This window comes from Nesoenas mayeri (assembly GCF_963082525.1).
Source record: "Nesoenas mayeri genome assembly, chromosome: 10".
Lineage (NCBI taxonomy): Eukaryota > Metazoa > Chordata > Aves > Columbiformes > Columbidae > Nesoenas > Nesoenas mayeri.
The window spans coordinates 7,393,082-7,417,708 of NC_137560.1; the positions used below are offsets into that span (position 1 = coordinate 7,393,082).

General features: G+C 55.2%; 1 protein-coding gene across 1 annotated transcript; it reads left to right on the forward strand.

Annotated features, from left to right (window-relative positions):
- The first annotated feature begins 150 nt into the window (after window positions 1-150).
- TWF2 (twinfilin actin binding protein 2) lies at window positions 151-24,016 on the forward strand. The gene is made up of 9 exons (XM_080350770.1): window positions 151-252; window positions 10,458-10,535; window positions 14,659-14,837; window positions 16,374-16,469; window positions 17,252-17,356; window positions 21,606-21,731; window positions 21,824-21,974; window positions 22,406-22,527; window positions 22,706-24,016. The coding sequence occupies exons 1-9, from the start codon at window positions 228-230 to the stop codon at window positions 22,871-22,873; spliced, it is 1,050 nt and encodes a 349-aa protein (XP_080206896.1). The 5' UTR covers window positions 151-227; the 3' UTR covers window positions 22,874-24,016.
- The last annotated feature ends 611 nt before the right edge of the window (window positions 24,017-24,627 follow it).

Below are 24,627 nucleotides of genomic sequence, written 5' to 3' on the forward strand. Positions count from 1 at the left end.
GGCGGCGGCGGCTCCTCCCCCCGGGGCGGCGGTGGCTCCTCCCGGGGCGGCGGCGGCTCCTCCTCCCGGGGCGGTGGCGGCGCCTCCTCCCGCAGCGGCGGCTCCTCCCCGGGGCGGTGCGGGCGGCGGGCTCCAGGCTCCGGAAGCGGGAGGTGCTGCTTGCGAAGCCGTTTCCTGCCCGGTACGCGGCGGAGCAGGAGCGGAGCGGAGCCGAGCCGAGCGGAGCCATGACTCACCAGACCGGCATCCACGGTAATTGGCGCTCGCCGAGCCGCTGGTCCCCTTCCGCCCCTCCCCGTGGGTGCCCCCAGCCCCCGCTGCTGTGCCGGGCTCGGCTCGGCAGGGCTCGGACCCGCATCCCCCTGGGCTGGGCTGCTCCGCTGCACCCCGTCGGGAGGCACCCAGCGGGGCAGTGCCCTGAGCATCCCCCGGCCCCGCCGCGGGAGCCTGCTGGGCGGTGGCGGTGTCGCAGTAGCGATGATGGGGGCGATAAGATGAAGCTTCCCGAAGGAGCCGGCAGGTTTTCCTGCTAGTAGAGGCGGGAGGGGGGAGCACTGAGCCGGGCTCAGAGCATTTGGGTGCTGGTAAGAGGTGAAGAAGCAAGTCTGGCTCCGGGGATGCTGCCGGTGAGGGGTTCTCCTGCATCCTTTGTCTGAACTGATGCTAAATAAACCGCTGTGACACGGCTCATAACGATGCCTTCAGCAGCACGGTAATCCAGGCAGATCTGCTTTGCTGCAGCCCCACATCACCCTCGGCCACATCTCCCTTCCCTGCAGTGATGCTCAGCCCCCGGCGCTGGCCCTTTCCCAGGTGGATTGTAGAGAGCCTGGATAAATTCCTGCCTGACCGTTGTCACTGGATCTGGGGGAAAGGTCCCCACTTTCTCTGCTCACTCCCTACAGGACCTGGCTGGCACCCTGAGACTACAGCTTTCTCATTTATGGGTGTGTTTGTGTGTCCTCATGGTATTTCCCTCCTGCTTCCCACCACAACTCAATTAACAATATTACTCAGGGCTAGAGGTGCTGCATAATTTATATAACTGAATCAATATGCCAGCAGGGATGTGAGGGCAGCCTCCTCTGGAGCCCTGTGTGGCGGCAGCCGGGTGTGAATCCAGCACTGCTGTGTGCCCTGGGAGGGGAGCTGGGACACAAAGCTGTTGAGTTTGTGGCTGCTCTTCATTCGTGGCATGAGCATCCTTGCTGCGAGAGTGCTGCTAGATGCTCCTGGAGGAGCTGCGCTTGAGAAGCGGTTAGCAATGGTGCTTAGTTGTTTCTCCTGGGAGTGCTGGTGGCTGACAACGCTTGGGTTCAGGTTTGTTGCTTCTAGTTTAAACTGAGACTGAATTTCAGGCTCTAGTTGAATGTTCCCTCTGCTGTAAAAAAAACCAAAAAAAAATAGTAATAATTAAAAATCATCAAGATGGGCCCCAGTGCCCACCTGAACTCTCAGTGTGCTGGCCCTGCTCTGCAGAGGTCTCCTGTGGGGTTTAGTGCAGGCAACAGATGTTGCTCTGCCTGCTCCCCAAGAGGCTGCAGCCTGTTGCTCGTTGCCGTGCCCGTCTGCTCCCGTGCTGCTGACACCGTCCACCCGGCACGCCAGGGATGTGCTGGCTGGGCAAAGCTGAGAAGCTGCTCTCCAGAAGCGCCAGCCTTCACCGACCTTGGTTGCCCACCACTCAGCAAACGCTGCCGGGACCAGCACTGAGTCACCATGAGTTGTCATTGCCCATAGGACGTAATGTGCTCCGTCAGCAGCGCTGCCTGGGAAAGGGGAAGGGACTCAGACTTCCCCCAAGGAGCTGCAGCCGCTGCAGGGCAGGGATGGACCCAGCTGCTCTGCCCAGGCAGCAGATGCCCAAGTTTGGGAGACATAAAAACCTCCCCATGGTTGTGAAGGAGTAACTTGCAGTGAGTGGTCTTGCTCTCCCAGCATCATGGACATGTCTGGTGGCTCAGCTCTCTGGGTCAGCGACTCCATCCCCTGCTGCACAGCCCCTCTTCCAGGAAGCGCCTATTTCCTCTCTGAATGCAAATCTGCTCTTCTGACACTTGCGATGCTGAACTGGGGTGCTCCGGGCTTAGGTGCCTCCTGGGCAGGGGGATTTGGGGGCTTTCGGTCCTCCCTGGCATGGTGGTCAAAGTAATTCCTTTGCACAGCAGACAGCAGACTCAGTATAGGATGAGGAGCAGCAATCCCACTGCTACTTTCATGCCCTCTGCTGAGACGCTGAGGTCTGCTGTTTGCTGAGGAGGAGGAGGAGGGGTTTTCTGCATCTTCCTGGTTTCTGAGGCCTCGTTGTTTTTGTGTGCACACGTTGCTTTGTGGTTTTGTGGTTTTTCATTCCCGTTTCTCTCCTGTTTGCAGGAAGGCTGGACCTGCCCACTGGCTTAGGCGAAGTTGTAGGCAAGCTGGCAAGAGATATTTTGGTTGCCACTGGGCTGGATCAGCATGAGAGCAGGGTGACGTGGTGACGGGGGAGCCCCTGGAGCAGCCCCGGCTGTGATGCTGCCGAGTCATCACAGCTTTTGGGGAGAAGCGGAGGGGGAGCGATGGCAGCACTTACTTGGGGGTGCAGAGCTGCAGGTTTGGGGTGTTAATCAGGGCTGAGCCTTTCACACAGAGGCAAGAGGCTAATTATGTTTTTTTAGGTACCCGTGGCAGCTCCTTTGAAGGTGGTGGCGAGAAAACTGAGCTGCCATGTCGGCTGCTGGGCAGGGGAGGTAGTTGGAAGGTGTCAAGGGTTGTTGTGGGCTTGGGGCTGGAAACCTGCCTTTTAACTACAGCTGGGAGGATTCAATGGGTATTTTTGCAGTCTCTGTTCTGCCCTGTATGGTGTTAGATGGGGACAGCACTCTCAGAGTTTAAAAACCTTAGGAAGGCAATGCTGAACCAGGGCTTTGATGCTGTTGGGAGGTCGCTTGCTTTTAGGTTGCTTCTGGGTGCTCTTTTGTGACCTCTGGATAAAGAGAAAGAATGTCTTAAACAGGATTTTTTTTCATCTAGAAAGTAAGAAATCAAATGCACGTTGTTTCTTCAACCAGAAAAACAGGGCTTGGTCCTTCCTTTTTCTGGGTTAGGTGGCAGGACGTGGGGATGGGGAAGGACCTTCACTGCCATCCACAGCTGAGGCTCTGCTTAGCCCCTAGACTGGATCTTGCATTGGGAAAACATCTGGTAGGAATGGCTGTTTGGTTCAGGAGAAGCGTAACTGTGATGCACACAGGCAAGAATGGTGTCAGATGGGGAAAAAGGAGCAGAAAGGGAGGACCTGGGACTTGCTGGGTCTGCAAAGGTCTCCTCTGAAAGTAGACGGCTTCCTGGCTCTTCAGCGAGAAAAAAAGACGGAGAAGGAAGAAGGAGCTTTTCTCCCCATCCACTGCTTCCTCAGGCCATCTCCTCCCGCTGTGCTGGGGGGCAGCGCTGGCTCCCGAGGTGCCTGGCTCCCTGAATTCAGGGGCAGCTTCACCACTGGGGTGCTGGGGTAAGCCCCTAATGAGGGTGCATCACACTGTGCCAGCAGTGGAGGAGGAGAAGGGGTGGCTGGTGTCCGTGGGGGGCAGAAGGGACTGAGCTGCTGCAAGGATTGTTTAAGGAGCTGCTTGTGAGCTCTTTTCTGGGGCCAGCGCCCAGCTTGGAGGTTGACACCCATGTGGGGCAGTGGCCCATATCCTGGTGGGTGGCACGTCAGGATGACCAGAGTGGCAGTGTGGGTGGGAGACCAGACAAACACCCTGAGATGTCAAACACTTGAAGTTCAGCACCTGAAGTGGCAGGGTAGAGGACATCCCTTGGAAAGCGTGTCTTGAGAGGCTGTAAGCACAGCAAGATCTTTGCCAGGGTTTGTCTCTGTGTCCCTGTCACCCTCAACACCCAAACCAGGGCTCCCAGTGGTTGCTTTACTGGGCAGGGGAGTAGCAACAAGCAACTTCTGCAGGCAAAGCAGGACTGTGTGTGCTGGCACCACCGCTTGGCTCCAGGGTGCTCTGTCACCAGCTGGATCTCACCCGTGCTGTCTGCAGGGTGGGTGCTGCTGACCCCGGAGCAAGGGAAGGGGCGAATAACTCCTGTCGGAGGTGCCCAAGTGGAGAAAAGATGAGTCCTGGGCATGGACAGAAAAACCAGGCGTTGAAAAGCAAATGGCTGGTGTCAGGCAGGTGGCTGAAGGTCTCCAGGCGGGATTTGCAATACAGACCAGGAATCGTCCGTGTGAAATCCTGCAGGGCACAGCCCAACCCCACAGAAAATTGGGAAAAAAAGCTTTGCTTGTGTCCTCTCTTGCTCAGATCATTTTTTTTTCCTTCTTTCTATTTTCCTGACATCTGTAGCTTTTTCCCAGGGAAAAGATACCCTGCAAGGACATTTTTTTTTCCTTTTTTCATGGTGAGAAATAAAATCCTCTTAGCGCTTAAAGCAGCCAGCCGAGCCTGTCAGCAGAACAGCGCTCTGCAGCAAGCGGGTTGAGCAGGCACTGCGTGACGGAGTTACACTGGGATACACTGGAAAGGGGGAATTTTAGCAGCAGCAACAGCTATTTTGTGCCTGTTGCAGCTGTGCCCTTTCCTGGCAGGAGGCAGGCAGAGCTGCCTGTGCAGGGAGAGTGTGGGCTGGTGCAGGTGTAACAGTGTTTTATCCACCAGCATCTCAACTGCTCTCTGGCCAGGCATCCCTGGAGCTTGGACAAGTTTTGCCTGGGATCGTGGCTGGAATTTTGGCTGAGTTTCTGCACGCGCTGTGCCCTGGATGGTGAAAGGGAAGCAGCTGCTTGGAGTTGCATCAGCTTGAAGATTATGTCCAGGGAATGAAAGATTGATGGCTGGAGGCTCGGGTTTCCCGTCAGGAGGGCAAGATGACTCGACATATTGAGAGAGGCATCTGTTTCAGGGAACATGTATTATTGATCTGAAGCTGGGCGCTGCCATCGGGTTGGGGGAGAAGTGGGGAGGGTCGAATAAGCAAAAACCTGTTGCTCCTCGAAGAAGCAAGTGAGGAGATGGAGGAGGGAAAGGTGCAGGGTTGGCGACGTGGCTGTCACCTCTGTCCCTGTCCCTGGGGGTGGCCCGGATGAGTCCGCTGGCACCCTGGCATCCCCAGGGAGAGACTGGCCCGTTGCCGTGGCTACATCTGCCATCGCTGCGCAGTGCCTCTGTCTCCCTCCGGACACATCACAGCCTGCCTCTGCTCAAATAAGCTAATTGGGGCTGTAAACATCAGAAAATGCTCGGCTTTAGGGATGGCTTTTGTGTTGACGTGGTACCCACAAGTACCATCTCGCTCCTCCACCTTGCAGTGAATTTAGGGAAGTGTGATGCTTCAAGCCCAGCACTGAAATGTGCCCGGGCCTGATCCAAATAGCCATGTCCCTGGGCAGCAGGTGCCTGCTCTGGCTGCAAACAGCACGTCCCTTGCGTGGGTGCAAGAATCTGGCCACCCCATGGGTCCCCAGGGCGTGGGGTCTTCAGGCTTTGGTCCGTGCCTGCTCGGTGCTGCCGAGGGGGAGCCACAGCCATGCCTTCCCACCAGGTAGCTTGTCTGCTGGGTCAGGGCCACCTGAAGGCCACCCATGGCCAAACGTCACCCCCTTGCCACATCACAAGCTGCCCAGACTGGGTGCCCTGGTGCTGACAGCCAGCCCCGTTCAGCCTTCCGTGCCACGTGGGTGCCATGGGGCAGGGTTGGTTTTGTGGAGCGAGGGGGCCTGGGACACGCTCTTCCCAAGCTGCTAAATGTGTGTTCATTCATGCGGGTGGCTCGTGCATAGGGGACAGCTCATCTGCAGCCTACGAACAGCCGGGAGAGGGAGGTGTTGCACGACTCGATGGCTGGAGGCGATTTTTGGGCTGTCATGGGAGGGCGGCTGTGGAGACACGGGTGCTTGTCACGCTGTGTCTGTCAGGAGGATCAGCAGCAGGGCTGCCGTGTAGAATGGCCAGAAGGTTCCTCAGGATGCCACTGAGCTCACCCTGCTTCAAAGCAGCAGCATCCCGGGAGGGTTTCTGCAGGTCTTTGAGGGCAGGGATGGAGCTGTTGTGTCCTTCCTAGTCCTTGGTCACCCTCATCAGGAGATTTCCCAAATGCTGTAGTGGGACCTGATGTTTCTGGCTGAAAAACCAGTACAAATAGTTCATATTTTTCTCCTCTGGACCAATTTGCCCCAAATCCGCCACTTCTGCACACTGTGACTTCTGGCATAGCTACCATCTGTCCTGTGCCTTGCTTCTTACATGATGGATGCCTGTGCATGCTGTTTGTATTGTACCCACTTCTCTGGAGCTGCTGGGCTCTGCCCTGCACTGGTATAGCTGGTCCTTCTCATTACAGTACTTTGCCTTCTATTGAGTTTTATCTTATTTCTTTTTTTTTCCAGCCTCTTTCTCCAGTCTTCTGAGAGAACAGTAGATTCTTTTACAGTGTGCACTTGCATCTCCTCTAGCTTCCCATGTTACAGCTGCAGAAAATGCTGTTGTACTTGACAGAAATGTTCATGGAAATGTGGACTAAACCTGGACCAACCACAGGTCCCGAGGAGACCTTGCTTGATCCAACCTCTGATCCTCCCAAAGTGAGTTTTCCATGCAGTTTTGTGCCTGTGCCATAGAGGTTCTTCACCATCATGTTTCCCAAACTTCCGACACTTGTAGACATGTAGTAAGCCAAGCTGAGGTGCTTGAGGCCCACAGGTCGCTGTGCTGGAAGAAGCTAGGTTGACCTCATGCAACTTTGTTCTCATTAGGTTCCTGCTGGCTGTAGCCTAGCTTGGGTTTGTTTCTGGATTATTTGTTCCAGGATTTTCCAGGAACCCATGTCAAAAGGGTGAGCTGGGTGTGTGGGTCCCCCTCCAGTCCTCGGCCCCGTCACTCCTCTCTTCCCCATCTGGATGGTCACCGCTGGCCCCATGCCGTGCCTGTGCTGATGCGTGCGCGGCATTCCCTTTCCCACCTCACCTCATTGTCAAGTGCAGGAGACAAACCAGAAGAAGCAGGAAATTTTTGTGGTTTCCCCACCCACCCTTGAGTTGGGTTCTGGGGACTTCCTGGCAGGACGATGCCTTGGGGTGGAGGTACCGCTCGCCTCCAGCTCCAAGGCAAGTTCTCCTCCTTGCCTTTCTTCCAGAGATGGATCTGGACTTTTATATTAATATTTCAGGCACATGAACCATCTCGTCAAGTCTGCTGCGCCAATTAAGTCGTAATCATGCTGTAATGAAGCAGTTGCTGAGCTTGTGCTGGAAACCTTTGCTAGGTTATTCCTCTCCCTCCTCACTGTCTCTTGGCTGTGTTGCAAGAGACAGAAGGGGATATCAAAGACCCCCTGGTGATTTATTTTTTCTTTAAATGAAAATTGTTTTTTGTTATTACTTCAGCAGAATCGAAGCTCAGAAGCCCACTCTCAGGGGTTCTTGAAAGCTTGGCCTCTGTCTCCTCTGGAAAGCAGCTCTCTCCTTGTCAGACCCCACGGTATTTCCCGTCGAGCACGTGGCTCTTCCAACAGCATCTGTGCTTCTCCCCATCTCCTTAAACCCATCAGTACCTACACAGGTCCCGGTGCTCGGCTGTCACTTGTCACTCAACCGTCAGTCATCGCAGTTGTTGATCCAATATTTCTGGGCACTCACAGCATTTCCAGGTGGGCTGGGGAGTTGCATTTGCCAAATGCCTGATTTTCCAGGCTCCCATGTGCTTTGGGCTCTGGGAAGGATGGGATCAGGCTGGATGGGTTTGCAAGCCTGTTAGTGCTGCAGAGCTTTCCTCTTTCTCTCCTATAGCTGATGCTATAGAAACATCCAAGACCAATGCTATTCTCTCCTATTTTGGCAGTGGAATAGGCTTATTAGAAGCTTTTGTCTCCTGCACGAGGTTTCCTGGGTGTATAAATGTCTCTTTTTCTCCTTTTATTCTGCCTTGTGCGTTTGCAATAACCACAAATGCTGTCGGAAGGAAACAGCCGCTCTCAACAGGGAAAGGGGCTAAAAATATCGAGCAGCCTTGGATGGAGCTGCAGGAGCAGGCTGAGCTCCCAGCCAGCGCTGGGAAAGGATGAAGATCTGAACTGGGAGAGCCACGTGCCTTGATGCTGATGGCAGGAGGAGGATGGTTTGCTTGTAGTGAGATTACCCCAGCAAAGCTTTGTGTCCCCCCTGAAAAAGGTTATTAGGAAGGCGCTGAAGAGAGACTCGAACTCTCGTGGGTTACTCTGAGCAGTATTTATTGTAGAAGATTCGCAGGAACAGCAGGGTTGGATCACCTCCTCAGAGAGTGACAATCATACAGCAATACAACTAGTCATTATATAGGGTTCTAACAGGTATTATGCAACTAAGCAAAATTTATCACTGTCTATCACTGTCAATGTCTTCAGGTTCCTTCCGTCCCAGTGGTCTGCAGGTTTCACTTCTTCCTTCATGTTCCACTTTGGCAAGTACTGAACGAAAAGTCCTTGGGTCGCAGGGCTAGCTTTGAAGTTCTACCTGTCCCATTTGTTATCCATAGTTCATCAATCTAGTACAGAAATCAGCAAACCTAAGAATAGCATTTATCAATGTCTAAGGGTACAAAGCAAGCATAAGGTAACCATGCTCGTGGTTATGGGCAAGGGCTATACAGGAGACAAGCTGAGACTTGCAGCCTTAGCAGCACAGCTTATAACACTGATATAGGCCTAAAATCCTAATTCCCTATTTTCCTATAACACCCTCTAAGGTGCCATTAGGGACTGATGTGCCTTCACTGGTGTGTCTGTGTGCCTGTACCCCCAGGGTCCTGCTGGGGTGGCACCTCTGGGTTTGTGGGGGAGCTCTGCTGACTGCAGGACACCAGCCTGGGAGTTTGTCCTTGTTTGTGGCTCTTCTCTCCGTGGGATGGTAAACCACCATCTGGAGCTCTTGTCAGGGCAGGCTTGGAGCTAGTGGGGCAGATGCATCTCAGATATATCACTTGGGGTGAACAGGCAGGAGTTGCCCCCAGGACATCCCTTTCCATGTCTCTGCATTGTCAGTGTTTGTGGGTGGGCACAAACCCATGCCTGCTCCTCCCCTGGGGCTGGGGGAGCTGCAGGCAGTGCCCCAGCCTGGGCTCTGTCTCCAGAGGGTGTGTGACAGTCAGTGGCCCTGTGTGTCCCTTGGGTGGGTAACATCCTCCTGCAGTGATGCTGGGGGGCTGTGCTGAAGGGTGGTACCTGCTGCCGGTGGAACCAAAGCAGAACAGATATGGCCCTGCCTGGTAGGGGGTGGCTTCTCTGGCCACCGCACCTTTCTGCTGACACAGTGGTGGCTTTCTTTGTGAAGTGCCTTGGCCATGGATGCTGTTGGGCTCTGGGGACCAAAGCAGGGCTCTGTCCTGCTGCGGACTGCTTCAGCGTGGTGGCTTACCCATGTACAGAGGGGTGGCACAGCAAAGCACCAGGAGCAGGGGGTTGCTGATGATGACCCTGAGCCTGGATCCTCTTGTAGGCTAAGAGGGTTGTCTGCCCGGGTCTTTAATCTTTGCAAAACCAGTTACTTTGGTATTTCTAACAAACGCAGAGGTGCCTATGGCTTTGAACTCACAGGACCCTCTTGGCTGCGTGGCTGTGTCTGGGAAGAGGCTTGGGGACGTAACTGAAGGGGCTCCAGGGGCAGCTGGGCTGGGAGATGCTCCGTGTCGGGGGCTCAGCCACTCCAAGCTGCATCTCTTGAGTGTTGCCTCCTCACGTAGCACATCCCGGGTGGGACGGGGAGCTCTGCGCTGGTGATGCTTTTGGGGTGGGCAGATTAAACCTCCAGTGCTGGCTGTGGGCTGCCCCTTCAACAACTGCTGCCCGCTGTTGCCTCCTGGTAGGACGCCAAAGACTCTTTGCCTGAGGAGGGGAGATGAGGAGGAAGGTGGCTCCCCAAAACAATTCCCAAAAGCCTTGTGCAACCAAAGCCCTGCTGGCACTGGAGCAAAACCCTAGGGCTGTTGCCTTTCCCATCTCCAGGGTCTCAGCTTCAAACCAGTGCCTCCAGTTTGGAGTCATGCTGGTCTCCAGCTGCCTCAGGAGCAGCATCACCACTGTGTGTCACGAGCCTGGGATGTCACAACCTGTTGGGACATCTTCCAGCCACCCCCTGCATGCAAACCCTGCTGCTCTGTAAAGCGAATAAACTTGTCACTTGAGCTCTCCGCGCCTGCACCAGCCAAGCCATCATCTAAATTTGGGTGATTATGTTCACCCAGGCCAAGTATCAAGTTCTCTGGATCACATGCGTTCCCTGCTGCTATTTAACTCTGATGCCTTGGGGAGACACAGCACTTCGCTCCCAGCTGTTTGCATTTTGTATTATTATTTTTATTATCATTTTTTTGACGAGAGGTTTTTTAAAAAATTTTTAACTTTCTATCCTGCCAAGTTGTTCCTCTCACCGGCTGGTCACCGAGCAGCCCAGTACCTGCTTTGACTGCTAAATCTGATCGCAATGTTTCTGGTTCTTTCAGCCACCACGGAATTAAAGGACTTTTTTGCCAAAGCTCGAAACGGTTCTGTTCGGCTTATCAAAGTCGTCATCGAGGATGGTAAGTCCTGTTCTTAAGTGCTCTGATTTACTCCATGCTAGTTCTGTTTCTCCTCTCCTCCTTTCCTCCTTGCTGCTGTGGTGCCAGCTCATGTTTTTCGAAAGCTGAGGGAAAATCCCGCTGAGGCTCCCTGGCACTCAGCAGACTAGAGCTGAAATACAACCCCAAGCTTTGGGTGTGCTGGTGAGCAGCTATTGGAGCTCTGGGGGCAGCTCCGTGGGACAACAATGACTTTGCCGACAGACCGGTGCTGGTGTCTGGGGTCGGTGCTGGGCTCTGCGTGGCTTCTGCTGCTACTGGGTTGGATTTTGTCACAGGGAGCCCTGCAAGAAGCTGCTGCAGGTGCTGTGTGACCACAGTCAGGGGTGATACCCAGCATCTTCCTTCTGGGACGTGGCATGCCCCACCAGGCAGGGAGGCGCTGGGGCAGGGGTGGGCAGGGGGGTGCTCCTTCATGCGAGGCTCAGCATGGGGCGCCAATTGCATCCCATGAGGGATGCTACGCTCTGAAACCCATCCCAGCCCCTGCTCCTGTGCACGGGGCTGCCCCCAGTTTGTAGCCTGGCACCAACCTCCCCACATTTGTCCCATGGAAAAGTGCCATTGAGTGGCCTCTACATCCATCAAACAAGTGAGTGGAGCAAAGCACTGATTGAACATGCCAGCCGGGAGCCTCCCTGGTGTAGGTTTTCCCTGGACTTGACCTCACACAATTGCATATGAATGACTTGTTTCTCGTGGCAGCGGGGATGTTACTGCCCTGCCAAGCTGCCATCACCAGCTCCACTGGGACTGTACTTGCAAATGCTGAGGGAAATGTGGTCATAAGGAGCCTGTACTGGGCCTCAGGGGGGCTGTAAAGCTCTGTTTGGAAGAGCAGCACAACTTGGAACACATGGGACACATCAACAGGGCCATTGCAAGTTTCATCCGTGTTGGCTTTGTCCTCAGAGAGGTTCCCATGTGCTGGGATGTGACATCTACGTTGTTTTTTTGGAGCGTCTTTGACAATGATGTTTCTCTCTCAGCTTTTTTTTCTTTAATGAGTGGGAGTCAGGTTTGCATTAGGATAAGTCATGAGTGCCCCTAAGCCTGGACTTAGGGTACTAGGGCTTGTGCTGCTGGCTTTGGGTTGTGGCTGGTGACACCGGCACAGGAGACTTTTTGTCATCAGTGGAAACCACGTCAGACCATCTCCCCACAGGCTGAGTGGGGTCTGTTTATCTGTTTGATATGTTGGCAGCAGCTGCTTCATAGGCCAACTTACTCGACGGTTCTTCGTGTTTCCCAGCCCGGCTCTCCCATCCTGCCAGCTCCTTTCCCATGGCCTGGACCAGCCATGAGCAGCTCTGGAGGAGCTTGGGTGTCTGCAGAAGCCCCTGAGATATGGCAGAGCCTGAGCCTCCCATGGGGAGGCAGGTGGAAAGAGGAGAGCCATGAGCATCTCCACGATGGAGGGCTTGGTCTGTTGGGGACCAGGTGGTGGCAGTCCCACCTATGTGGCTCCAGGACCTCCTGTCTGCCCTCTCGCATGATTTGGGACAAGTTGCTCGATCCCTCTGGGCCACAACTCTTTTCTATAACGTATTATGGGCATCAGCCTGCTACACGCCACCTGAAAAGGACCCTCGGCCAGTAATGAATGGCCAGGCAGATATTGCAGCTGGACAGGTGGACTCTATAGCATGCTGACCCTGGAGGAGTTGTGTCCTGAGCCAGCTGCCCTGCCTGCACAGGGCATGTAGAAGAGGAGCCTCCAGCCCTGCTCAGTGGCTTGCAGAGGACCTTCTGCCCTATGGGGCATTAGCCTTGGGTCATTTTGGAGCAGGCAGCAGCAGGTGCAAGGCGAGGAAGATGATGCAAGGAGCCTTACAGTAGATGCTCTATGTCTGGGCAACCCCAAGACAGCAGCTATGGCTGAGCAACCCTTTGGGAGCTCTTAGAGCTGATGTTGCCTTTGGGGGCTGGCCAGGAGAAGCCAAGGTCGGATGGAGAAGGTGCAGTGGCAGGGAGCAGGTTGTGCACTAAGGCTCAGCAATGCTTTCCTGGTGTGGGAACTGCTTCTGGTCCAACATGGTTTGGGTGATGCTCTCCTCCTCGCTGTCAGCAGGTTTCTGGACAAGGTTGTGGCTCTGTGGTTGTCCCCGTTGGGTGCATTTATTTGCACGTAGGTGATGTCGTGCACTGAGCTTTGCAGGCTCCCAGCTCTTGCCCCGTCCCCCGCGGCGCCTGCCAGAGCCACAGGCAGGGCTGCCTTGTACGGGCATTTCGGAGCTGAGTGCTGGGGAACCTCAAGGGCCAGGAGCACTCTGGCTGCGCTTCCTCCAGCAGAAACGGAGCCTGAAATAGCCAGCGCTGACTATGATGCTTTGCTGAAGAGCGACTGCTCCGCATTTCCCTTTTCCAGTACTTCCCCAGGAGGAAAATTTGGCCCTGAACAGATGAAGCTGAGCTGCAAAGAGCCTGAAGGGAGGCAGGGGGACACGCGGCTCCTCCAGCCCAGGGCAAAGCCGGAGGCTGCCGGCTCACAGCGGCACGGCCAGGGTCTGGCTTGGCGCAGCCCGGGAATAGCCTGAAGTGACTTGGCACCATGCATGAGGTGTTGGAATGTTTGGCAGACACAGACACGCATGAGCTGCCAGTGGCTTTGGCTGAGTGACATTCTTTGCAGTCTCCTCTGGATCGCAGGTCTCTGCGGTGCACAAATCCATTTGCAGGGCTCTATGTTTATTTTAGGCGTATGCTGGGGTTTTTCCAATTTCTCAAAACAGGTAGTTTTGCTGAAGGGAAAGTATTTTCAGCACATTTTTGCTGCTGTCCTTGTTATTCTACTGGTAGCAGGTGCCCCTCTTGTGCCAATAATTCGGGGTTCAGTAGGTGATGGCAGATGCCAAGGTGGGCACCGTGGGGCAGCGAAGGGCTGTGCCGCTGTCGGTGAGGAATGCCCTGCTTGGCTGGAGAGCAGGGGTGAGAGTAATTCCTCCCAAACCCTTTTTTCTTCAACTGTTTTCCTTAAAAGCTCTCCTGCCACAAGGTTCAGAACTGCTGAGCTGGCTGTGAGTGAGAGGGTTGCAAAAGCAACAAGAGCCAGGGGGCTCCCTGGCTCCCGATGGGCAGCAGGGCCAAGGTCAGGCAGGGTGAATGCTGGGGCGAGCATCCCCTCAAGTGCCAACTGTCCAAGGCTCCACCTCGTTTTGTTTTGGCACCTCCAGATTTTCCTGCATCTCGTTCTGAGTCCTGACATCTCTCCCTAGAACCTTTCTGCATCTAAAATGGAATCAAAATACATGTTGTTTTCCAGCAACCTACACTAATCGTCTCCAGCACCATTGCTTTTCCATCCAGCCACCCCAAAGCTTGATTTGACCCTCATGGGCGGGTTTCATGTTCATATGATGCCTGCACCAGCATTTAAAATCCATCTGAGTGCTGTCTGGCTCACGAGGATCTCAGCCTCACCACTGCTTGTGTAGTAACTGAAGAAAATACCCTCCAGACACCTGAGATGCTTCCAGAGGCTGGGGCTGTCCTGGCAGCATGGCCCACCCCCTGGCTGGGGGTCTCGGGACAGGTCTGATCCTCACAGACATGGGCTTCAGGAATCAGTTCTGATTTTGACCCTTCTGAGGTTACTGGGAATCCAAGGAGAGCAGCTTGGGCTGTGTTCTCAGCACCCCAAATCTAAGTGTTTCTTTGTGTCCCTGATGAGGTCTTCTAGTACCCAAGCCCCTAGAGCTTGTCCAGGTGGGATGGATGAGGTCTTGTGTTCTCCTGTGAGCAGGGAGGAATAGCTGGGGACTATGCGGCTGGAGGCAGCAGAGAAGAAGAAGAGTACAGATGGTTACTGGAGAGGACACATGGGAGCGGGGAGGAGATGGTTGGACAGGAGGCAGTGGGATGCTGGCAGAAAACCCCTCCATGGTAGCCACAGCCCTAACAGCATCTCCTGGGGGGTCACCCATGGGGGTGTACACTGTGGTTCTAGACCTCATCTTGTTTTTCTGCAGAACAGCATCGTTGTTGGCACTGGGGCTGCATCAAGCCATTAGATCAGCCATCCCAAGGTCCTGCAAAGTGAATGAAACCTTCATCTAACAGCACCTTCTCCCTCTTTTCCTTCTAGAACAGCTCGTGCTGGGAGCCCACAAAGAGCTGTCCCGGCGCTGGGACGCTGACTACGATGCTTTCGTGCTGCCCTTGCTGGATGAGCAGCAGCCGTGCTACGTGCTGTACCGCCTGGACAGCCAGAACGCCCAGGGCTACGAGTGGCTCTTCATCTCCTGGTCCCCTGACAGCTCCCCGGTGAGCACTGCACCGGGCTGTGGCACCCCAGCCTGGGGACATGGTGGAGGGTGGAGGAGATGCTGGCCAAGGTGACTTTGCACTGACTGAGGAGGAGCGTTCACACCCTCCATCGCTGTGCCCAAGTTAAGAATTGGAAACTGCTTTGGGGATGGGGGATTTTTTTAAGACACAGTAAGATAAACTGGACCCTGTCTCTGTCCTTTTGTAGCGCTGTGTGAGGAGGAGGAGGGTCTGGGATGTAGGGAGGGCAGCGGTACGGACCGCAGGGCTGGGATGGAGATGTCCCATGAGGCTCTGGCCAAACACATTGCTGGGCAGAGCCAGTGCTGGCACCGACTCACCTGGCCCCGTGTCCAGCCTGGCCCGGCTCCGCGCGAGGCTGGCGCAGGGCGGCCGCTGGACCAACCCTGGGCCCAGCTCCAAAATCTGCCTTACAGAGCGCTGGGCAGGCCGGGTCCCGTGGAGCCACGGGTGGCATTGACAGCTGCTGGGGTGGTGCGTGGGCTGGGGATGGTGTTGGGGAGCAGGGACAAGAGGGACACATGGGTGGGAGGCTGGTTTGGGGGGTGTCAGTGGTACAGCTTGGGAAATGCCATCTACTTGAGCGCATCTCCATAACCAGCTTTCAGTGGGACCGAGATTTACTGCTGTGTTAACACCTGCATTTGTCGTATATATATATTTACACACAGGGATATATATTTGTTATATATTTTATATAACCTATATTGTATGTAGATTTACTGCCATGTTAATACATACACGTCTCTCATATATACATATTATTATTATATATTTTATTATTATAGATGTTATGATTATATATGTTATTATATATTATTTTATATAACATGAACATATGAAAAAGATCCTCTGCAGTTTTTTGAGATATATCTAACAGATATGATATAAACACCCATTAGGTATACACATATGTATACACACATACAATGATAATAAAATAATAGAATATCTAATATATATATATAGTTTTGTGTGTGGACATGTATATGTAAAATAATATTTTTTAGAAGTATTTATCTCTCAACAAACTATGGAGGGTCTTGCCACCAAAGAGCAGGGTGCCAAGAGCACTTGCCAAAGCTCTTCCCGGCATTTTGCGAAAGAACGATGCAAAAGAAGTGCCAAAAGGCAGAAGTTGCTTTTACGTGGCTCTGGCAGCATTTGTGCCTCCTCTTACCCGGTGCAGGTGGGAGACAAGGAGCTCAGGGCTGGAAAGCAGAGCACAGGAGGAGCCCACAGCTGTGGGCAGTGCTCGGTGGGGCTGTGCCCTGCACAGGCAGCCCTGGCACCATGCTGCCGCGTTCTCCTGCTGCTCCCCACCCGGCTGGAAATCAGCCTGAGATAGAAGCTTGGGGGCTGCTCCTGGGAGTGAGGGGCTGAGGTTTGCGGAGCTGGAGATGGGACGATGGCTGGGAGCACTGGGCACCGCTTGCAGTGAGGTGCTGCGCTCCAGTCCCACCATGCTGGATCCTCTCTCTGATGGCATTTGGTGCATCCCTCCTCACACAGGTCCGGCTGAAGATGCTGTACGCTGCCACCAGAGCCACAGTGAAGAAGGAGTTTGGTGGGGGGCACATAAAGGACGAGATGTTTGGAACGGTGAAGGTACAGCGGTGGTTCCTGGGCAGCCTTTTGGGTTCAACCACGAGCTTTGGAAGCCTACCCTGGGTTCAGCACCAAAGCTGGGCGGGACACTGGAGTTTGGGAGGGACAGCATGGGGGTTTGTCTCCTGTGCTGCTTTTGTCTCCTGGCTGGCTGCTGCCACTTTCTCCTGCCTGCACAGCTGTGGTCAGGCTGTGATGGAGACCACAGAAGAGATGGGAGGAAGCTGTCAGGAGATCCAGAGTTTTACTCTGAGCAGGAAAAGAAGTACCAGGTGGTGGCAGTGTCACCCCAGCAGCAATAGCTGCTGCTGCGTTGGGGTCATCTGTCTGTGCTTCCTCAATAGCACTTGGCTGCAGGTTACTCCATCTGTTCCCTGCGCTTTTGGCAGAGGGAGCCCCTCTGGGAGCCAGGGAGCATCCCCAGTGCTGCCCTTCTGCTCCAGGGCCCCTCTCTGCTGCTCCCAGGCTGTGGTCTCTGCCTTTCCCTCTGGCTTCCCTGCTCACCAGCTCTGTTATTCATCTGGAGGAGCCGCACTGCCACAGCCATGTGTATCTGGGGAGGGGCAGAGTGGTTTGAATGGGCATGGGTGGTTGAGGGCACTGTTTACAATCTAGCATGGGATTTGCATGGAGGTGTCTGAGAGTCCTACTCAAGGTTGATCCTCCTGGTAAGGAGAGACCCCAAGGCCCGTTGGGTTGGTCTGACTGGGTGGGGGTGCATCCAGCCCCGCAGCAATAACCACCCCCTGACATTTGCCCCGTCGCTGTCCCTTTGTCTGCAGGAAGATGTGTCCCTGGGCGGTTACCAAAAGCACGTGTCCTCCTGCTCCGCCCCAGCCCCGCTGACCGCAGCCGAGCAGGAGCTCCAGCAGATCCGCATCAACGAGGTGGGTGTCCCGGGAGAAGGAGCCTGACACCCACAGGATGTGCAGGGATGCAGAGATGTGTTTGTGGCTGGAGGTGTGGGAGCGAGCATCCCAGCATCCAGCCAAAACGGATGACTCATTTTTACTGAGCTTGCTTGTACCTCTGTGTTTTAACTCATTCCTGCATTTGCTGAGGTGGACCAAGTGTCCTTTGCTAGGACATGAGCTCACGGTTCAGTTTCGCTCGCTGTAGTTGGCAGTTAGAAGATGGTTTAAGGCTAACAGCAGGCAGAGCTGAGTCTGAATTCGTGGGGGAAGCAGGATGAATTCAGGTTTATCTGTGGGCTATAGCAGCCTCCTTTCCTGTCTTTCCTCTATGGCTATAAATATGAGGGATGCTGTCCAGAGAAATACAGATCTTAGCCTAAATGAGGAGGCTTATGTGCTGGAAAAATACATGAAAGTGGCACAGGATAGGGTTGGGGGCAAACAGGACTGTAGTGCCATCATCTTGCAGCTCTTGGTGCTGTGAAATGACGAGATGGGGAGGGATCAGCTCAGTGGGTGGGAAGACCACCTGGAAGCAGTATTTTTTGGGGCCTGGGGATTCCACTTGGATGCCATGGAAAGCCTTCTTCTCTAGAGGAGCATCCCTCTTTCTTCCTCCTGTGCTGGGGATATGGGGCTCACAGATGGATCAGGACATGCCTGGGAGATGCAAAGCCAATCAGCCTGATGGCGTTAATTAACGGCAAAGACCAGGCAGGAGATTTCCACAGGTCTGGGGGCAGCGAAGTTAAGGGAAGGACATTAGGGAGATGCCACCAAGGGGTGGTCTCCACTGCGTGGGGCTCAGCATGGTTATTCCAGCTGCCAGCCTGGAAGGACTGGGCAGGATCTGTGCTGGAGGATCCAAGGTGATGCTCACACTTGGAGAAGAGAGAGATGGATGCTGATGGTGGCTTTGTGGCTTGTTTGGCACCTTTGGTCATCATGCCTTAGCTGGCCAGTGCTGCCTGATTAAGTAGTTTTGAGGTTTTTTTGGCTGTGTCTTGCAGGACCAAGTGGCCCAGGCAAGTGGTGCTCGTGGCGCTTGTTTTCAGGTTGATCTGCCGTGCTCTGCTTCTCACCCTTGCCTTTGCGAGACGCAGCTCCCAGGACAAGGTGCTGCTGCTGTTTGGTTTGATTGGGGTATATTTTGATGGTACCCTGTCCCCTGTGTTAGCCTGGGCAATGGGGAGCAGTCACCAGCATTTAGAAAGAGAGGAAAATGGATATATTTTTGCCTGTGGATTCAAAAGTGGGAGTTGGCTGGGCGCTGGGTGTGCTGAGGGGTCTCTGTTGCTGAAGGGACTGTGCTGGCTCAGCGCTGAGCATGGAGCAGGAGGCAGTGGGAACTCTGGTTGGGGTGTTCAGTGCCACGCTCACCTCCTCAGCTTGGGGATACTCACAGCTCTCAGAAAATGCAGCTTCAAGTGAGTTTCTGGAGCCACGCAAAGCAGAGGGCTTTCGCTGAGAGGAGTTCTATGGGAGCAGCCCAAAGCTGTAGCAGCACCCTGCTCGGTGCAGTGACACCTCCAGCCTTGCATGTTCTCTACAGGCTTGCGGGGTCCTTGTACACGTGTGCACAGGTTGCAGCGCCCTTGCACACACGTGCACATTGCAGTTCCTTCCTTTGGGAGAGCAGATCCAGCATGTGGGAACAACCTGGGGAGCAGCCCCTGTGCAGCCCCGACCTCAGTGATAACACCCACCACCCACGAGTGAAAAATCTTTCTCGAAACATTGCAGGCTCAGAAACATGGGGCAGGGGGATGAAACAGAAGAATTAAGAGGAAATAAACGTCTCTGTGCCATTGCAGCATGTAAGGGGGTGTCACTTGTAGCTGCTGTACAGTGCTGGTGGGTGAGCAGAGTAGAGGCTTTGCTGGAGCCACCCCCCATGAAGGTTTCATCATAAGACAGAGAAATACTCATTAATGAGGTCAGCACCCTGCCAGCAATGAGGAGAGGGGAAAAAACTAACCTGATGAGAAGGAGATAAAATAACCCCCCAGCTTTGGCCAGCCCACGCAGGGGAGTGTTTCAGTGAGCCAGTTTTCAGTGTTTTTTCAGAAAGGGGAGGAGGTAGAAAATACGGAGGTATATGGGGCAGCGGACATTACTAGGACAACTTTCCACCTCTTGGGATTTTTGGACTTCAGTGTGCCTTGTGTTGCAGCTTTAGCTTTCTCTGGTCCCGCCGTAACTCTCCCAACCTCCTTGCGTTGATGGGGCAGAAAGATGAGGATCTGGGAGTGTTGGCAGTGGTGATGTCCTTGCACCACACCGCTCTGCAGGGCAGGACCAGGCGAGCTTGTGTGCGTCCTCTGAACCCCTGTGCACTTGCCCTTGGACTCTTACTGGTGCACAGCGCCCCAGGGGACAGTAGGACAGCAGACCTTGGAGGTCAGCTGGACTTCTCACCTACGTGGCACCGGATGACCCTTGAGCAATTATTACCTGAGAGCTGCACGTTCACACTCTGTTCATCCTCCAGGATGTTTGGCATGGATAGAAGCCTGGGCATTTTTTTCCCCAAAAACATTTAGTATGTGCTAAGGGACACTGCAAAAATCTATTGCTGCAGCTGCTGGAACTCCTCCAGACCCTGAGTTGGGCCATCCTTGGCTGGAGAGCCAGCAGGAGATGTGGCAGGGACAGGTTCTAACGCGGAGACGTTGTGTGTGAGGCTGCCGGGGCTCAGGGCTGGGGTTCTCCCCCGGCTCCTCCCAGCCCTGATGTCTCCCATGTTGTTTTGTGCCGCTCTCCTTGCCCGTGCTGCCAGGACCTGCCTTCCTTGGCCTCCAGCAGAGAGATGGTATGCCTCCATCCTCCCAGCATGTCTGTGTGTCCCCCTCCCCCTTCTCGTTCCACACGAGACCTCCTCTCTATCCCCCTCCCCGCACGGGGTGCTGTTGACGGTGTGTCTCCTCTCCCCACGCTCGCAGGATTCCTGTTCCCAGGACCTGAGCACCGAGATGGTAGGCTGCCCTGCCCACTTGATGCCTGGTCTTTCCTTCTCCTGGAGGTCTTTTTCTGCATGCTCTGCTCCTGACACCCTGGGTCTGTCATCCCCTGGGGTGTGGGTACCACACGGGGCTGCTGTAATGAAGGGCAGCCTCGTAATGAGATCCACTTTGGTGCTGCCAAGCGGGGTTTGAGCTAAAACTCCTGTGTTTCTCTTGGCATGCCTTGGTTTTTCTTCCTTTCCTCTGCTGGAGGGAGGGAAAAGAAGGAAAAAAATAAAAGGCTGGAATGCCTTTACCCAAAATCCCCCAAAGCAATCCCGAAGGAAAGGGACCAGGTTTGCTGCAGAGCCCCTGGGTGACTGTTGCCAAGCTCTTTAGCTGGGGGGGTCTGGAGGTGGGATGGGCTCTTCTGCCGCTGAGGTGACACCGTCTCCCTGTATTCTGTGGCAGATGGTGGGGGGCTGTTGCTGCTGCCCATCGCTGGTAGAATACTCTGGCCCCGAGGAGGTAATGCCGCACCTGCCGCGTCCTGTCCCCCTCCCCGCCACCGGCTCATGGCACCCCAGTCCCGGGCAGGGACCCCTTGTTGCAGCTGGATGGAGGTGGCTGGGGCCATGCGATGTCTCTGCAGTCTCTTTCTCTTCTCTTTTTGAAGTGGGGTTCCGTCTCCTGGAGTACAGGGTTTGCTGGGGGTATGGGCAGCAGCCGCTGCCTGGCAGGGGTTGCAGGGAGAACCGGAGCCAGGATCTTTCCGAGCTGTGGGTCTCCAGTTCCCCAGCTCCAGCACCAAGAGGGGCTGCCTGTCTGCTGTAGTTAAACACACGAGTTGGGGCTTGTCCCCGCTCAGGGGATCCGTGCAGCTGAACACAGGGATTTCAGGGCTCTCCTCATCACCCGCAGGCTGCAGTGGGAGATGATCTGAGATGGACACGTGCCAGCATTGGTCACAGCATCCCTGCCAGGGACTTGCTGGGAAAAATCAGTTTTGAGGTAGTCTTTGCTGGGGGTGAAGCAGGGGAGCACAGGGATGCATGGCTGGGGCCGGGTGGCTTCCCAGAGCAGCGGTATGGTGACAGGCATCATTGCCCTGAGCCTGGCTGATGCTCAGCGGTTTAGTGCCACAGTCCCCATGAGCCAGGTGACAGGTGCCTCCTTGGATGAGATGCCTTTTTACATGGCACCAGCTGGTTTTCCTTTCTCTCCTTTCCCCACCCTTCGCTGCTTTCTGCCCTGACACTTGGGGTCATTTCCCTCCCCAGGTGAAGACAGAGATCAGCGTGGAGAGCAAGCACCAGACCCTGCAGGGCCTGGCCTTCCCCCTGCAGCTGGATGCTCAGCAAGCCATCCAGGCGCTCAAGCAGAAGAAAATCAACTACATCCAGCTGGTAGGTCCCACACACAGCTCCCCCACACTCCACTCCCACCACTTGCTGCTGCCTCTCACCCCAGTCCGCTCCCTTGTCCCTCTGTCCATCAGAAGCTGGATCTGGAGCGGGAAACCATTGATCTGGTGCACACAAGCCCCACGGAGATCACTGACCTGCCCAAGAGGATCCCCCAGGACTCGGCTCGCTACCATTTCTTCCTGTACAAACACTCGCACGAGGGAGACTACCTGGAGTCTGTCAGTGAGTGCCATGGCACCGGGGGTGGCTGGTTAGAGCCCATGCTGGTCCCTGTTCTTCCTGGACCATTGCTCGTGTGGGGAGCAAGCAGGGATGGAGATGGTGGGGACAGTGGACCTTGAGTCAGTTCCTGCTTGCTGTCCTCCTGCGGTGGGTGCTGCTGGCAAGTGCTTTGGTGCTGAAAGAAGCTGCCACGTGCAGTGTAGGGCTCTCCAGGTGCTGCCATGCAGGATTTGTGCAGCCCTTGTGTTGCGGGTGTACTGGAGCCAGGGGAGATTTGGGGAGGGGTGATGGATGGGATGGCTCACCTTGTGTCGCTGAGTAGATTGGGATTCTTGGGGCTGGAAGAGCCACAATTGGGCTGGGATGCAGCTGCCTGGTGCTCCCTGTCCATGAGCCCAGGCAGTACCACTAGCCCCGCTCTCTTCCTGCAGTCTTTATCTACTCCATGCCTGGGTACAAATGCAGCATCAAGGAGCGGATGCTTTACTCCAGCTGCAAGAGCCGGTTGCTGGACACTGTGGAGCAGGAGTTTTGCCTGGAGATAGCCAAAAAGGTAAGTGTGAACCCTCCCAGAGGTGATGGAGCAGAGACCTGTGCCAGCCTTCTGCAAGGGAATGTGCCACAGCTGTGGTCCTGCCCCACTGGTGGGTTCAGGGAGGAGCTGGGTGCCCCAAAGGTGGGTGTCAGGACCCCAGGGAGCTGCTAACCCTGCTTGCTGCTCCTGGACGCAGATCGAGATTGACGACGGCGCCGAGCTGACGGCAGAGTTCCTCTACGAGGAGGTGCACCCCAAGCAGCACGCCTTCAAGCAGGCCTTCGCCAAGCCCAAGGGGCCCGTGGGGAAACGGGGACAGAAGCGGCTGATCAAGGGGCCAGACGAGAACAGTGAGGACAGTTAGATCTCGCAGGACCAGGCGGTGAATGGACAGCATCCCCACGGCGCTTCCCGGCTTCGTCTCCACTGACCACCTGGGGATCTTTCCCTCCATCTCAGCCTTTTTTTTTTTTTCCCGTATTTTTCCTATTTCATTCCTTTTTTTTTAAACATCAAGATGGCTTGTTGCCCCTGGGGGCAGAGTGATGGCGAGGGTTCAGGGTTGTGGGTGTTTCTTTTCCTTGCATCCTCATGCAAGCCCTGGGGCTGCCAGAAGTTGGGAGCAGCAGGGTCGTATCCCCCAGCCTTGCTCCTGTCCCCGCCAGGGTCACAGCTGCTGCTCTCAGTGTCCCCTGGGTGAATGAAGGACATGCTTGCCTGCAAGCTCCTCTATGCAAAGGGAAGGGGGTGGTGCTGGGGATTCCTGTTTGAAAAGAGAAAATGCTTCTTTCCCTGTTCCCTTAGCCCCAGATTTTGCTCCCCCATCCAGCTCTCGGTGTGCACAACCCCTCTGCCCCAGTCCTGGAGTGATCCTGCACACCCCCAGGGTGTGGGCAGGACCCCTTCCCATGGAGTGGGCTTTGCTGGCAGGAGTTGGTCCCTGGGGAGAAGGAAGGCTCCCTCCCACCCTGAGTCCTGAGCTCAGCCTGGCCCTGGATGAAGGTCACTCTGCCTTTGGGTGATGTTTGCCTCCCCTTTTTGAACCCCCTCCCAATAAGGCTTTTCCCCTCAGAGGGAGCTGTTACAGCCCTGACTTGGCCCCTTCCCTGTTTAGGATGGGAGCCAGGGGGCCCAAGTCCTTGTACCCCCACCCTGTGCTCCAGCCCCCACCATCACCCCCCTGGTTTGCTGCCAGCCCTCTGGTCTGGGCCAGCCCTATGTCTTAAAAATTGCATGGGCTGCCCCAAACCGCTGTGCAAGGAAGCGTGACAGCCCCTGTGTGCCCCCACCGGGGGATGTCCCCAGCCACCAAGGGCCATCACCAGCTCCAAGGGCTGAGCTTGGCGCTGCGAGTTGGGCTTCACTGGGGGTTTTGGTGGGGAGAGCACCTTGCTGCTGGCTACCAGCGAGGGCTCGAGAGCCGCCCACTCCCCGGGAAGATGGAAGCGGGGTCAGTGAAACCTGCCCTTGGCTTTCCTGCCGCCACGGCGGACATGCCGACGTTGCCTTGGCCTCGGTGGAGTGGGAGCAGGCAGTGGTGGGGGGGGTTGAAGCTGGGGGGAACAGAGCACACTGTACTGAATGCTGTATTTTCTAAAGAATAAAGTATTTTTAAAACAGGCTGATGCTCTTTGGAGGTCCCGTGGGTTCCCCGAGTTTGCGCATTTAGCAGGTGCTGGAGCTGCAGAGCAAATTGCTTGGACATTGCCAGCCAGGAGCCAGCAACCATCACAGCCTGCCCACTGTGGCTGCATCCAGGCCCTGCCACCCCAAGGACATTTGCACTTTAATCTGGGTTCTGGGACAACCCCTTAATGCCTGGCAGAGGTTTTAACACCAGACCCCTCCAGCGTTGCCCAGAGCTACAGCTGGCTGTGGGAAGTGGCATCTCAGCCCAGCTCTTCCTCCTTTAATGGCTGGAGATGATTTTTCCAAGGCTGTGATGCTGCTGCCTGGGGTTGTTGTGTTCTTGGCTGGGGTGAATTCTGGCATGAAGATGAGGGGGGAAAGCAGGATGATGCTCAGCCAAGACAAGGTTGGGAAGGCGATGGGGTCTGCCTGCATCCTGGGCCCCACGTCCCTCCTGCTCCTTGCCCAGGACAAGGCAGATTCCCAAAT

Bases quoted from the DNA above. Each gene is read 5' to 3' on its own strand.
- TWF2 (XM_080350770.1), top strand. From the start codon at position 228: ATGACTCACCAGACCGGCATCCACG. The intron at 10,536-14,658 runs GTAAGTCCTGTT...TTTTCCTTCTAG, and splicing joins CAAAGTCGTCATCGAGGATG to AACAGCTCGTGCTGGGAGCC. The intron at 21,732-21,823 runs GTAGGTCCCACA...TCTGTCCATCAG, and splicing joins AAATCAACTACATCCAGCTG to AAGCTGGATCTGGAGCGGGA.